General features: G+C 34.4%; 2 protein-coding genes across 2 annotated transcripts; one reads left to right on the top strand and one right to left on the bottom strand.

The window, feature by feature from the left end:
* The first annotated feature begins 3,362 nt into the window (after positions 1-3,362).
* LOC104894764 (bZIP transcription factor 53) lies at positions 3,363-4,717 on the top strand. The gene has a single exon (XM_010681078.4). The coding sequence runs from the start codon at positions 3,894-3,896 to the stop codon at positions 4,317-4,319; it is 426 nt and encodes a 141-aa protein (XP_010679380.2). The 5' UTR covers positions 3,363-3,893; the 3' UTR covers positions 4,320-4,717.
* A 10,183-nt stretch (positions 4,718-14,900) lies between these two features.
* Positions 14,901-15,615, bottom strand: LOC104894765 (calvin cycle protein CP12-1, chloroplastic). Its single transcript, XM_010681079.4, has one exon. The coding sequence runs from the start codon at positions 15,542-15,544 to the stop codon at positions 15,173-15,175; it is 372 nt and encodes a 123-aa protein (XP_010679381.1). The 5' UTR covers positions 15,545-15,615; the 3' UTR covers positions 14,901-15,172.
* Between the last annotated feature and the right edge of the window lie 626 nt (positions 15,616-16,241).

A 16,241-nucleotide genomic window follows, 5' to 3' on the forward strand; every position in this document is an offset into this window, starting at 1 on the left:
AAACATACAATCATCTATATACTACAACCACTTTTAAAATATATATATACTACAGCGGCTTGTGACTTGTAAATCTTAGGTGTTTATGAGAGTAGTTACAACTATGTGCTGTTAAGCACGTTTTTTCGCACATTTTTTTTATATAATTTACTTAAATGAGCAAGATGTGAAAAAAAAGAAAAGAGAAAGAACACCTAATTCTAGGTGCTTTTGGGAGAAACATGAAAGCTTTGCTATGACTCTTCTATACAAACACAAATAGAAATAAATTATACTCCCTATGTTTCTTTACTTGCTATATTATTGTGGGGACAAGTGTTTATGAGAGAAGAAAAAGTGTTGTGAGTCAACACTCTGTGTAACTTTACAGGAAGATGACAAATATTTTAGAACAGGAACCAAAAATAAAATGAAATATTAGTACTTTTATTATAATCTATTTTCTTTTTACCAAACAAAAAATATAGCCGTCAAATAAACAATTATTTATGAAAAAATGTAGTAAGGAAAAGGGACAAGGAAGTAAAAAAACAGTCAATCTTTGCCTGCTAGAGTGCTAGGCAAGAGGATAGTATTAAAAAGACTGATATCTTATGAGGAAAAGTAAAACTTAGTCCAAATTAAGAGGCAATTTGTTAAAAACATACTCTCAAAAGACAAAATTTTGAAATCTTGTTGGAGCAAGAAACCTTTCTTGAGAAAGACGGCTATATAATGCTTATATTATATGGCTATATCAGTGCATTTCCATACGCTAAGCTCGCGTCATGCAACATGTTTGCCCACATTACTAGTACAGTAGTACCAACTCATGCTTATATCAACTGGTAAGAGAGTTATTCTAACTTAATCAGAGATTTCGGGTTCAAGTCCTGAAAACGCAGCAGCGTGTGTTGAGAGAGCTTCCCCCTCCAGTTGGGACCTGACCCGGCTCAAATCCGAATTAGTCGGATCCAAAATGAATTTCGGAAATGGAATAGGTTAAAAAAAAAAATACTAGTACAGTAGTCTTACATATGCCAGCCAAAACTTGCAAGAATTGCCGGTTATTTGTTTTTTTTTTTCCCTCTTTGCAATAGATTTCTCAATTCCCACATATCACCTCCACCCAATGTGCTCTACCTTTATAAAAACAAGATCAATATAAAATCATAAAAAACAGATCCACTATCCCCAATTAAAAGAGTCATTTGATTTGACCAATCAAAGAAATCCAACTTCATTATACAATCAAAATATAAGAATAAAGATATTAGACCCAATCCTCTTTTATATATATAAAAAATAATGTTACGACACCAAGGCATAATAGCCAAATCTTACAAAAATAAAATTCCACAAGCATATTCCCCATTTCTTGAAATTTGTCCCAATTTTCTTTTTATGTGTGTCCTTCTAAACTTACTGTGATCCTTTTGGACTTATTTTCAATTCAGTTCAATTTAAATTCTCTCAATCTAAAAGAATTGAACCTGTATATTAGATCATGAAAGAATAATAACTTTACTCTAACATTTACTCTATTTAAACTAACCAAGTTTGCTTGGTGGAGGTGGTGGGGACTGGGGAACTCACCTTGTGACTTTGATCGAGGTTATAAGTTCGAACCCCATTACCTATTTGTGTATGGGAGTAGGGATTTCCTTATATCTCCCTACCCTTAAGCGTTGACCTGTATAATTGGGCTGATTGAAATTATTTTATTTATTAAATACTCATAAAAGATTTTGAAATAAAATCTTAAAAATCTGAAATAAATTTAGTTCTTAACATAAAAACTCAATATATATTATAAAGAAAAAAATACAACTCAATATTGACGATCAAAACAAAATATATCTTATCTAATTGTTAGAAGTTTTGTTAATTAAGTGGTACAACGAATTTCAGTCTACTTATCCCAATTCCTTCGCAAATTTTCCTACCACGTCATAATAGAAGTCTTATAAGGGCCTGTTCTCTTCGGCAAAAAACAGCTGAACTGAACTGAACTGAATTGAACTGAACTGAACTGAATTGAACTGAACTGAATTGAACTGAACTGATCTGAACTGATCTGAACTGAACTGAACTGAACTGAATTGAACTGAAATGAATAGTGATATGTGAGAGTAAAAGTATTGTCAAGAGCTGAACTGAACTGAACTGAACTGAACTGGTCTGAACTGAACTGAACTGATCTGAACTGAACTGAACTGAACTGAATTGAACTGAACTGAATTGAACTGAACTGAACTGAACTGAACTGAAAATAAGCTGGGGAGAACAGGCCCTAAGTCCATTGTGTACCTTAAAAGTCTAATAAATTTGAGATTTATTTTGCACCAACCACCAACTATGTACTACTCCTATATGCTTCAAATTTACTCCAATTATGATTATTTATGAGTGTATATCAAAAGCACATTGACCATTATTAAATATATTGACACAAGTTCCATCTTATATTTTATATTTTAAATATAAAACTATCCTTTTCTTCCAAAAGAAAGTTGCTATTCACCTAATTATTTTCCACATAACAAAGAGTCACCGACATATTACCCTAAGCAAATAACATTAGTTCTTGAAAAAAAACAATACTCCCCCTGTTTTTTCAGATATAACATTGGACTTTTCACATTTGCTGAGACACAACTTTGACCGATAATATCTCTAATTGTATAAAGTTAAAAAATATAGAAAATATATATTTGGAAAGTGTATACGGTGACGAATAAATCGAGATTACACATGATTATATTTTTATGTATAAATAACAATTAGTGGTCAAAGCGTACTGAAATATCTCCCAAAATTAACATGTTACATCTAGGGGTGGCAATGATGCGAGTCGAGTTCGAGTTTGTGCTAACTCGACTCGACTCGTTAGCATTTCGAGTCGAGTTTGAGTTGAGTCGAGCCGAGCTCACTCGAGTCGAGTTTTCACCGAGCATTGATCGAGTCGAGTTTTGGCCGAGTCGAGCTTTGTCCGAGTAGATTTCGAGTAGCTTGCAAGTGTCTCATGTTACAAGCAACAATAAGGTAGAAAAATATTGAATTTAGGTATTTTGCTATTGATAATTAGGTATTCGAGCTTCTCACGAGTTTTTGAATATTGAATTTAGGTATTTTGCTATTGATAATTAGTTGCTCAACTCGACTCACCTACATACTGAGTCGAGCTCGAGTTCGATTCGAGCTCACTCGAGTTGAGCTTTGACCAAGTCGATCTCGAGTAGCTCGCGAGTTGTCACATCTCATTGCCACCCCTAGTTACATCTTAAAAAACGGTGGGAGTGTGTAAAAGGGTAAATCAGTAATTTTCATTTCAATAATAATACATTCCATTTCTTGCTGTCCTGCATCTAGCAATAATGAATTGAAAAAAAAAAAGCAGCAGCTTCCAAGAAAAGTCAGAAAACAGAGAGACAAAGAAAGCCCTAATTTTCTATAAAAGACCTCGTCTTCCTATTGAAAAACCTTCCTTCTTCCCTCTTTGTCTTTCTCTCTCATCGATTTCTCATATTTCATTCAATTCCCCCAAAATCCCCTTTTCAATTTGATTGTAGTTTCGTCAATTTCAGATCTAGGGTTTTATTCATATATGTATATGAATTGAAATTCAATTTCAATGTATATAGAGCCTATATGAGCTTACAAATCCAGATGCGGAGGATTCGAATTCTCCACTCATTTTCCGTTGTTTTTCTCTACTGGTTTTACGTTTTCTCATGAATTAATCGTTTCAAGTTTCATAGATTTAGGATATCCTAGATTAAATTTCAATTTCAATCAAAACCCTAACCCTAATTTCCGATATTCAACCCCCCAAAAAACAAAAAAAAACCCTAGATTTTTGCGAAGAAAGTAACTAAATTCCGGCTGTAGGAGAGAGAAAATCTCTGATTACAATGCAGCAACCGCAGCAGTTGAGTTCCGGGTCGGATTCTGACCCGAAGTATGCAAACATGGATGAAAGGAAGCGAAAGCGGATGATTTCTAACCGTGAATCTGCGCGTAGGTCGAGAATGAAGAAGCAACAACACATGGATGAGATGTTGAAGGAAGTGAATGAATTGAAATCTCAGAATTCTGGGTTATCTCAGAAGACTGATGTTGTTTCACAGTTATATATCGGTGTCGAATCCGAAAACAATGTGTTAAGAGCTCAGGTTATTGAGTTAACTGATAGATTGAGGTCTCTGAATTCTGTGCTTCAGTTTATGCAGGATGCTAGTGGGTTTGCTATGGATATCCCTGAAATCCCTGATAATTTGCTTGAGCCATGGCAGCTTCCTTGCCCCGTTCAGGCGATTTCGAATGTTTTTCAATGCTGAAGATTAACAGTGAATGGTGGAAGTGATCAATGGATTGATTGATTGATTGGCCTGTTTTTTTTGATGATGAAAGGTATCATCTTGAATGTTTGGTAAAGATCATTGGTGTCAAATATTGGACAATGTCATGGTGAAAGATGATTGTTGCTGTTATATATGGATGAATTGTCTGTGTTTTTTGATTGTGAAGATGATGTTGAGTCTTTGTTAGTGTGTTTTTTAGGCTTTGTTGTTATTGAATTACAATGTGTTTGATGTCTTTTTTTGTTTTTTGATTCCAATCTATTGGCATTAGGGTGTTTGTGTTGGAATAATAATGTTACCCATGTAATACATTTGCCTTTCTTTTATGTTAAATTTGGTAATTTGATATGTTATGGAGAATTATATTTGCAAGATGTTTGTGTTTTTTTAGTTCTAATGTATCAATAGTTAATTGTAGTTTATATTATTTGGATTTCTTTAACAAATGTAGCAATTCTGAAGTATGAATTTAGTTTTGACTAGGAAAAATCAGTTTCAGGAGGGTTATGTTCATTTCATTCTGCCATCAATGAAAAAGTTAATTCCATTTCAATTGAGGATGTAAACATGGTATATGCTCGAATTCGGCACTTTTGAGAAGCTTATGAATATGTATGTATGTTTGTCAAGAAAGTCTCTTGCTAATTCTATGCTAATACTTCCTTCGTTCCATAATAAGTGAAACACTTATCTAAAAAAGCTCACACATAAAAGAGAGAAGTGTTTCACTTATTATGGAACGGAGGAAGTATAATTTATCTCCAAACATGTGTTTTTCTTCATAATTTTTCTTTACTACTCAATAGTATCTTCAAAGCAGTAATGGTCTAATGGATGATAATGAAAAATTGTAAAAAGACAATGCTAGGTTTAGACAAGCATTATCATGGATTTTGGTGAAAATTCTCTTCACTAGTTTACTTATAAATTTATGTTATTACCCCTATTTGTTATCGCCTAGTATGTTTTCTCCATACTTAGAGCAGCTGGTTTTGCTTGAGCAGCAGGTGATAGCCTAGTGGTATTGGCATCACCTCCGATTCTAGAGGTTAAGGGATCAAGTCTCACCCCTTGCAGGGAGGGATCCCCAAATTTACCCTTTTCCTTGTAAGGATTTCATCTTACCTTTAAAAAAAAATTGCTTGTTTTCAACTTATGGGATAAGAGAGCTTCATGGTTAAGATTAGAGCATTCTCTAGATACTTTTTCAGTTTTCTTTGTCTTGTGACTTGTTCTTGTATTTTTCTCTTTAGCTTTACCTTCTAATTGTGACTTGTGAGTTTTCTGAAGTGTATTCCTTGATGGCTTCGTGGGTCTATTAAGAGAGTGGTGAAAAAAGGGTAACGTAGGCTTTGACAACAAAAAGGTTATGTTGTGGGGGACTGGAGGGAATATATTACGAAATAGTACTCGATTGGTAGATGGTGGACTCGTGTGAATGGTATACACGGTCAAAACGCAATCCAAAAAACATAAAACGCGTGAAACTAATGTACATCAACTATTCTCCAATGAACATGTGAAATTAATGTACATAAATTGTCTTCCAATGAACATTGATTTCGACGATTCTCTTTTGTTACTTATTTTATTTTATGTTTAATATATTTCTTTGTTCATTGTGTTTTCTTTATCTCTTCATTAGATTGAGTGGTTGTTCATCAGATATTTTCTCTTATGTTCATCTTTTTTTTCCTTGCTGTTCATTGCTGATTCAAATGTTCATTGAATCTCGTATGTTGTTCTTTTGTTATACTTTCATCTTCATGTTAGTTTTTCATTGAATATGTTGTTTTATTCATTGTATTATAATGCGAAACGACGTCGTATGAATGGTACGTACCATTTAGATGGTAGTCTCGTGTCTACCTCTAATTTGCGAATAATACAAGTACAATTGTAAATTAAAGAAGAAAAAAATAAAAAGAAAAAAGGAACTATCATTAACATTGTAAGGTGGAAGAGCTTTATTTTCAATGAATTGGAATGGATTGGCCTGTAAGTTTAAAAGCTAATCTAACTATCTAAGGTATTGGAGGGTAGAGCTTTATTTTCAATGAATTGGAATGGATTGGCCTGTAAGTTTAAAAGCTAATCTAAGGTATTGGGGAGTATATTCTCTATTGATGCCATTTTTTTTGGTTGTGGAAACAAGTTAGAGGTGTCTTTTTAATTTTTTTATAAAAAGCAAACAGAAATTGGGGTAGTCTTTTCTCAAATATGAACTTTAGTTCATCTAAGTTAATATAATAAGAAAATTAGCACCTAGTTATGAGTCTTGGTAAGCTACGTGATATGATTGATGCAAGTATTATTAATCTGCTGCTTGATTTGCTTTCTTATAATCTGCCGCTTGATTTGCTTTCTTATAGACATGAAATAAACTAATTGAGCTTATGATATTAAAGAACAAAGATTTGAAGTCGTGAAACAACTTGAATTTCCTAGTGCACTTTTTTTGCTACTAGTGTCATGACTTCTTTTGATGCTTTTGAGCATTAACTATTTACTTTTTTTTTTTTGATCCATATGAGCCACGAAGGCGATACAAAGTACAAAGAAGGGGAGGGGGGATTCGAACCTGTGACCTATCGTTAACTATTCATTTTATGCTTGCATAAGTGAAAGCTTGTAGTTATATGTCAAGTTCAATTGATAATTTTTAGATGCTCTTTTTTCGTTGTGCTTTCTATGCAAGATGCAAAGGCAAACTAGGGTTGAAAATCAAAACTTGCTAGCTCATCTATTACCTTTTTTGGGATTACACATGTTTTCTATCACACACATAAAGAGTCATCTATATAAAAATGCGTCTTTTTTTGTGTTAAAGAGAATACGGGTTCTTAGTACCTAAGAATTTGCAAAAAGTTGGGGTTTTTTTTTTTACCGCTTCTTTTATCCTTAAGTTTAGTCTTTAGATAAGGGTATACAAATTCAATTCACAACTTAAGTAAGTTCATACGAGGGTCTAGTAATTTCAAATAAGGACGAGTAGCTTCAATGCATGCAATCTTTCAATCTCATTTAATGGGCCAAAACCTCATTAGCACAAGGCTATAAGCTCTTTGTCTTTTGGGGGTTACAAACGGGCATTTCATAGAAAGTCTAACTAAATCTTGAGATATAGGAAGATATCACTATTGTACTCAAATATATTCTATTATCTCCTTTTTTTCACAGTGGATCAACCTTTCTAGAATTTGGACAATATATTGGAGCAAATTAAATATTTTTCATAGACTTTTTTTTTTTTTTTTTTTTTTTTTTTTTTTTTGACATCAGAAAAACTTGCATAGATAAGAAACAAAATACAACCTAAGGAGCAAACTAACCAAACATAATGAAGTCATCATGAACAAGATTAGTTACTACAACAGGGGGGGAGGGGGCATAACATTTCTTCCTACAAGGATAGCAGACGTCCTCAGTGAAGCAGGATGGACTTCTCTTGGATCCAATGCGCACCCTGCAAAACAAAGGGTTAGAAAAGGAGGGACTTTGACGCTTTACCGTACTATGTTGTCTGTTGATACTGGAGTGCAAACGAGAGGAGATTTTCATCTTGCTGGTAGATTGATTGTTGACCCGTGAAGTAGACTTTGCCGGCGAACAAAAGGAGGTGCTTGGAGGTACTAACAAAGAGACGCAAGACGACTTTTGGGAATCCATACTTGTAGCCGCAACGTCGGAGCGGAAAAGTGGAGTTTGTTTACACTGCGCATCCCCTTCCTCGGGGGAGTGTCTCATCTCCATGGGTGTATGGGAATCTATAGTCGTACTGCAATCCATCCCTTGTGATGGATTTAAAATTCGGATGCTGATCATTTGGTTTTGGGAAGAGCAATGGTAATGCAAAGTTCTCCCTGCTGACATCACCCTATACATTGAGGGGGTGATATGCAAATAGGTATCCTGCGCTTTCCGATTTGAAAATCGGAAATTGGACCCTGTAGATTTCGTTTTTTCCCCAGAAGTAGACTCCAGGGCTGAATTAGAAACGTTAATGTCGTGATCTTTTCCAACGGCATTCATTTTCACCTTCTGTGAGAAGGTTTGATTCTTCTCCACTGAGATAGTGGTGGTACCCTCGTAGGATTTCCTTTCTCCTACCTTTCTCCTTTTTTCCTCCTTTCCAAGGAGTGAAGATTTACCCAAAACTTCATCCTTACCGGCAACTTGAGCAGAAATATCAACAAAATTTGAAGACAGTCCTAACACTGACGATACTTCATTTAATTTTTGTTGAAATTCTCCATTATTTGGGTGGATTTTAAGAGCTTGGATAAGATCTATTAAGGCTATGTCGGGTTGGCTAAGTTCCAGAGCTGCAACAGCTCGCCTAAAATAAGCTTTGGCATTGGTAGCGTCATACATTAAAACAAGAGAGCATAACTCACCTACTTTCTGAAAATTCTTTTCCTTGATAAAACACGCAGCCAAATTCAGATTGATAGATAAAGCTAGGCTTAAAAACACAGACTTGTCCTCCTCATTAGTAACGTATTAGGTGATGGTGGTGAGTCACCGGCGCCCAGAACAGAGAAATCAAGGTTTGCCGTTGGCGTACTGGACGACTTCGAGTCTGTCGTCTTCGCGGCACCGAGAAACCCACTGCTACGACACAGAACTTCTGCCTACTGTGGGGGAAAAGGTTGTTGGGCTCGCCGACGACCTTTGTAGAGCCGAAGATGCTCAAGCCGTCGACGAGCCAGCAGTGGGGGGGATTTCGCGGCGGAGGCGTTGATCTTGTTCGCTAGGGTTTCGCTATTAAATCGCCTTTTTTTTTTTACGGTATATTAAAGGCCTTTTCATAGACTTCAAGAACACTAAAATCAGAAAACTCAATTTAGAAATTTATCTCAACCCTATAATAGAAGAACAAAGAAAAGAAAATTTTAATCCAATTTCTATCCAAAAACAAAAGCTTTCTCTTTTCTTATTTGGCATAATAATATTCAAAAATCTATGCAACATCCATTTAATTATTTGCACAAATTATTGGAATATGCGGTCTAATTTTGACATAAAATCAGACGAACTTAAGACTAGATTTTTCTAAATTCCATTTTACTCTAACCCAATATTATTCCTAGTCATCCCTTCTCTTCTCTTTTTTTTTTCTTGATTATTGAACTACAACATATAATTTCAAAAAATTGACTCGGTAGTCTTACCGAACGAATTAAACTAGTCACTGACTGGATTAAAATATATCATTACTGAATAGATTAAACTGATCACGAAATAGATTAACCTGGTCCAAACTAGTTAATATATTAAAAAAGGTGGAATGTTCTCTTCTTAAAAACAAATAAGCTTTTGCTTTACCTAATTAAGCATGTCTGTCAATCGTTAATGCTCTAAAATTAGGGTTAACGATCCGTGACATGACCCTGAACTCGATACGAATCTGTCTTGAAGTCCTTGAGAAGAACAAGAACATGATGTAATAAGATAATTTTGTCATACCATATAACCATACATATTTGACATATACTCCCTCTGTTTTTTTTATTTGTTTTTTTCACTTGGAATCTCGATACTATTCACAATTTGAGAGAATCTTTTATATTTTTCTCAATATATAAGAAAAAATATAACCATATGGGGTCCTATTTGATTCGTTTCAATGAGTACTTTATCAATATCCAATTATTATAATTTTTACTAATATGTAATAAAAGATATTAAATGTTGAATAAATATATTGACAAACTTGCAAAGTTAAATTACAAAAGATAAAAAAATACAAAACAAGTACTTAATATCTTTCATCCCTTTAGATATACAAGAATACTCCTAAAAGATAATTACAAAACTAGGAAAATATATCACAATATTTCCTTAATATCTTTCTCAATTCAATTTTCTAGCAAAGTTAGGGTTTCAAATTCCCAAAATAAAGTACACCTGACCTAGATTGAAACGGAGGAAGTATATAATTCTATCCCGAAGTTAGGGTTTGAGTTTTATGCTAGGCTCGATCTTCTTTTGATTTAAAACTCTTTTTAATCGAATAATTTCCTAACAAAATCCGAAAAATTCTTTGTATTTCTACGGTAGAATGGATGCGAAAGATGATATGAAAAGGAAAAGGGAAGATGATACGTCCGATATTGAAACGGAAGATGATTTATTGTTCGATACTGAAACTGAAGATGATTTGTCCGATATAGTTAAATGGGATGGTGATGATAATGTTGTTGGAAATATGAATTATGATATGATTTTACAGATGATCAAACAACCTCCATCATATTCGAGCAGGGTCGAAGAATTTGACATTTCAGATGCTTGCTTGGTGGTACTTGACGGTCCCAAATTGAAGAAAGAGGATGACTATGACGATCTCTTCGACTTCTGTTACGATTGTCGACAAAAGTATTTCCTTAAGGTTTGATGGGACTAACCTTTTTAGTATTACTGGATAACTTCGCAAATTAGATCATGCACCGAGGTGTAGGATGAGCATCCTACACATTGCCCATGTGGCTGACTTTTGGCAATATTTTTGAAAGTGGGCCAGCTCTTTCTCTCTCATCACGTGAAACAATTTTTTTAATGTACAAATGCATATGGGTTTGTTACAATAATCTACGAGTGTACATTTAGGGATTTTCAGTGATCAAAGCAATGACCATCAATGTACATTGTGATTTTATTGAATTTCGGTATGAGAATGTAATTGTACATATTGAATTTCATTAGTGAACAAACATCAAACACACCAGTGTACAAAGAATGGAAATTACTCACTTGACATATTTCGGTATGGGACTGTAATTGTACATATTGAATTTCATTAGTGAACAAACATCAACACACCTAGTGTACAAAGATTGCAAATTACTCACTTGACACCAGCTTCAGGAATTGGGTTACTTTCAGTTGGGGGGCTGTCATTGTACATTTTGATTTTGTTAATGAACAACCACGAAGCCAAGAATGTACAAGGAGGTTGAGTGTGAAAAGAGAGAAGTGGTGAACAGTATATGGGGAGACATCAAATCAGTTATTAAATGGTGAACAGTAAATGTCAAATCATTTACTTTTTGAATTTTCGATTTTGTACATTGGATGTAAGGAGAATGTACATTAGCTGTCAAATCAATTACTTTTTGCATGTTGAATTGTGCGTTTTATTTTTCTTGCCTTGCGTTTTGGACAAGGTGCAGGATGCTCATCCTACACCTTGGTGCACCATCTACGCATTGGGATAACTTTACACGCGTTTTATATAATAATTTATACTTCTTCCGTTCTGAAATACTCCATCCGTCCCAAATTAGTTGTTACATTTGGACCGTAGGCACTATTCACGTTATAACTTTGACTATATAGTTATATTGGATCTTGTTTGATTCGTCCCAATTTGTATTTTCCAAATATATAATTTATATAATTTTTTCATATATGTAACTCAAGATACTGGTATTTGAAGTTGCATTTCGTAAACTGTGAAAAAGCAAATGTAGCAACTAATTTGGTACGGAGGGAGTAAGTGAAATACTATTTTCTAGAAAATAAAAAGAATAGTTTCACTAATTTCAGAACGGAAGAGGTAGTATATTTGGTGCACACAAGATTATGGGGTTGTTTCGCAATTGGCTGATTTAGTTGACTTGTTTGACTGGCTGGAAGCATTGGCGGTATGTATTGGCTTTTTAAATTGGTTGTTTAAGCTAGCTGTTTGCAAAAGTGTTTGGCAAAATTAGCTGTTTATTAGAGAGATTGTGGGCCAACAAGTCAAAAGCTAAAAGCCATCTTTTCAACCAACCAAAAAGCCAATAACCGAACACTTTTTTTTTTCACTGTTTGACCAAATTGAAAAGTCAAAAGCCAAAAACCAATGAAAAAGCCATTTATCAAACATGGCCTATGTGGTGAATTAGTTAGTTTTGTTGGACATTTATTCATTTATGGAATCATAGGGATAATTTATAGTACATTTGGTGCACATACAAGATTATGTGGTGAATTAGATAGTTTTGTTGGGCATTTATTCATTTATGGAATCATAGTGATAATTTACAGTACATTTGGTGCACATACAAGATTATATGGTGAATTAGTTAGTTTTGTTGGACATTTATTCATTTATGGAATCATAGTGATAATTTATAGTACACTCAGTGCACACAAGATTATGTGGTGAATTAGTTAGTTTACTTGGACAATTGCTCAGAATTCACATGTGGAATGATATTGATAATGTGATGTTGTAGTACTTTTCTCACCCTGGCGACGACGAAGATTGTGCTGGCGGGATAGTGTCCTTGGAAGGGAAAAAGATCGAGCGGGGCCATCAAAGCTATTACTATATACAACCGCCTCAGCAAGGTTCATTTTTATCCATCTTTTTTTATGGAACTTTGGTAGGAAATTTTGCTACTCTACTATGCAGCCTGAACTATTCGGCATATGTGCTTAGTAATTTTGTCTACGGCCTGTAAAACAAAATACTGAGGGCCTGTTCGTTACCGTTTTTTGTTTTCAGTTTTTTCGAAAACTAAAAGCCAAAAATAGGAAACCAGAAAAAGTGGTTTTCACTTTTTTCGTTGTCAGTTTTAATGCGATCAAGATATGATATGGAGCATTCATAATGCGATCAAATGGAGTCCTTTGTTGTGAAAGATTACTATCTTTATAAATAGTTCAGGCGTTTTAGGGACTGTTCTCCGCAGCTTATTTTCAGCTCAGCTCAGCTCAGTTGTTTTAAGAGAACAGACCCCTAGTCGTCTAAGTAGCTATGCAACTCATATTGTGGTCATTATGTTTTCTTGAAAAAAGTTGGCTGACTTGCTTCCTTTATTATTAACTGTACACTTTATGTTTCTCTGATGCTATGGAAGATTATAGTTTGATAAAAATGTTTATTCTTTAATTCGGTATGACATGTTTACATTCTTCGCAATATGTTGCTCATGCTCAAAGCATTTGGTAATGAGACAGTGAGAGGATGCAGTTTTACACCAAGGAGTAGGGTGGACATCCTGATGAAATTGTGGTGTTGAGACTCACGGTTACCCATATATAGATTTTAGAAGTGTTACATAATTGCTGTTTGTCTAATTGGCGGTGAATTTTTTTAGCTTCTCATATACAGTATGTATTTTTAGGGATTTTCTTACTGAATATGCCGTAAGTATTACCATTATTCCTATTTTGCAGCCATATTTGAGCGAGCAGGGAGCTTCTCATACATGATGGTTGCAACTTCTGGTCTTACTGTTCGTCTTGGGAGATTATCACCCTCTTATCCGCAATACCTTAGGTAATGTTGTATTGATAAGGTTAGAGAGATTATATGTTCTGTTATAATGAACACTAGATGCTGGTGATTATTTTGTCTGTGTGCTTATATAGCATGCTACATTCCTAATAGCGTTTTAACCTTTGAGAAATTCAGATTGTCTCGACATATATCTACTGTTTTTGGCTATAGGTTGTAATATACTACTACCTCTGTTTTAAATAGTTGCAACGATTAGACATTTTTTACTCACACTTTATGTCTAATCGTTGCAACTAAAAAAAACAGAGGTAGTATGTTTTTTTTTACTTATCAATTGTGCTACTACATAAGTATTATGTGGTCTTTGGGGACTTGTTTCTTGTGGATCTATCTTTGTAAGCAATTTATACATGCATCTAGTTGTGATCATGTCTCTTAAGTCTTAACAACAAGCTTCTGACGAATAATATGAAATGCAATGATATTTACTGATAATGCAATGATACATTTCCCCTGTTTCTGCCTCCATTTCATTGAGCAAAAGGATTGCTATTACAGGCGTGATCTGTTATCCTAAAGTCTTCCTCTTAGTTGTTGTGTTGAAAGAAACTTTTTATGTCGGAATTGAACCTACATCTTTGCATGTTACCACGCAATGACGCAATGCTCTCCTATATCGAGCTAATAGGCGATTTATGATATATACTATGAACATTATGTAAACAGGAGCTATTCAGTACTACCTTCCAATTCACATACCATGCCTACATCTTAAAGTACTTTGGCAGTTGGCACTATGTTCACCCTATGATCATATATTGTTTAAGTAAGGTTTATATGGATGAGTTAAGTCTTCTGAATATTTGTAGAGAGCATGTTTCCTAAGTCTGGCCATTCATTAATTCAAGGAGGCTAATAAAGCAACTTACCGACGTCGTAAGTCATTATGCTCAATTTTATCTACTTTCTCTATAACAGAAAAAAAAATGCAATAACTGCATATTTATACCTCACAAATAATGCTCAATTATTGCATTCATCCTATTACAGAGGAAGTACAAAAATTTGGTTTTGGTCATCACTGAAATTAAAGGATGTCATATGTACTTCTTTTCCTTATTATATAATGAATACAGAGGGGTAGATGAGGGCGTGCAAGAAGCCCAACAGCACAGGGCTTAATTTTCATGTTAGAACCAGGGCCCCAAAATCTTCAAGACGACTCGGAATGAATGTAATCAAACAATCTAAATCCAACAGGAAGAACTTCCTAATTCATAACCAATAAAAGAAAATAAGAAAGAGCTTCAAATACAAAGCAATTTAGGTAAAAAGTTCTTATGCATTTAGTCATTTACATAACCAATTCATAATGACATGTAAACTCTTATCCAAGGGTAATTAAAATGTCACCCCACCCTTTTGAGCATACAATAAACCTCCTTAATTTCATCATATATGTAACCCCATGCATAATTTAATTGATTTGATAATGATGAAATTCAACAAACATCCTATAATAATAACAACTAATTAAAACAAAGTATACAACAAAATATATATTACTCCAAAGTAATAGAAGTAGTACTTATTATTAATTATCATAGGTCTTGCATTCATCAGTCTCAGGGTTATCCTTGCAATATTCCTCAAGCGGATCAGTTTCCTTGGCCTTGTCCCTAGCATGGCTAGCTGCCGCACTCACCTCCTCCACCACGTCCCACGCCGCGACACACTCGCTGCTTACCGGGTCATCGGAACACGTCTCCTGCGCTTCCTTGATGCTCTTCTCCACGTTGTCCGACAGCTTATCGGGTGCTGCTCGAACCATTACCAAGCGCCTTGCATGGATGTTCCTATTTTTTACGTACGTGACCATGTTACATAACTTTGGTGCTTCAAAATTGGTGCTTGGCTTATTGGCAAGCAAGATTTTTGGGCTCATTGAAAGACTCATGCTTGCCATTTTTTTTTTTTTTTTGGTTTGTCTTAGCTGATTGGAGATTTGGTGTATCAAAGGAAATAGTAAGGTTTGAGATATAGGAATGAGATGATTGTTTTAAGTTTGTGGTTGAAGAGTTGATGTAGTGCACATATTTCTTATCATGAAATTGCCACTAGTATGATGCCACGTTGGAGTGGGCTAGTTGGATATTTTTAAGCTATTGTAGTTATTTTTTCCTTTTAATTTCTTGTACTATAATGACTTTCTTGTAGATCTTTTTGCTTTTTTTTTGGATGTATTATTGATTTTTTCTCCATTTGTCCTCAATTGGTTGAGTTGTGGACTTGTGTTGTGGTTAGCTTCAATTACGTAGTAAAATGTATTTTCTTTTTGACGTTGTTTTTGATGTTTCTTGTTTAAGATACTTTGTGATATTTTTTTTTAATGTACCAGAAAATTTAAAAGACCGTTTTTTAAATGTTTGACCCGAATTATCGAAGATAATGAAAAAAGAAAGACGTGGTTAGAAATAAGCATCTATATCTTGCATAGTCAAATATTACAATGGTTGATTTTGAAAAACTTATAAATTTGGTTTGCTTAAAATAAAGAGAAATACAAGGTGGACTCGGAAGTCGGAACAAACACAATCAGGAACTAACTCAAATGTACTATGCAAGTAACATATGATACATTATCCTTCTTTCTCTTGAAACAT

Source organism: Beta vulgaris, chromosome 5, assembly GCF_026745355.1.
Source record: "Beta vulgaris subsp. vulgaris cultivar EL10 chromosome 5, EL10.2, whole genome shotgun sequence".
In the NCBI taxonomy this organism is placed as follows: Eukaryota; Viridiplantae; Streptophyta; class Magnoliopsida; order Caryophyllales; family Amaranthaceae; genus Beta; species Beta vulgaris.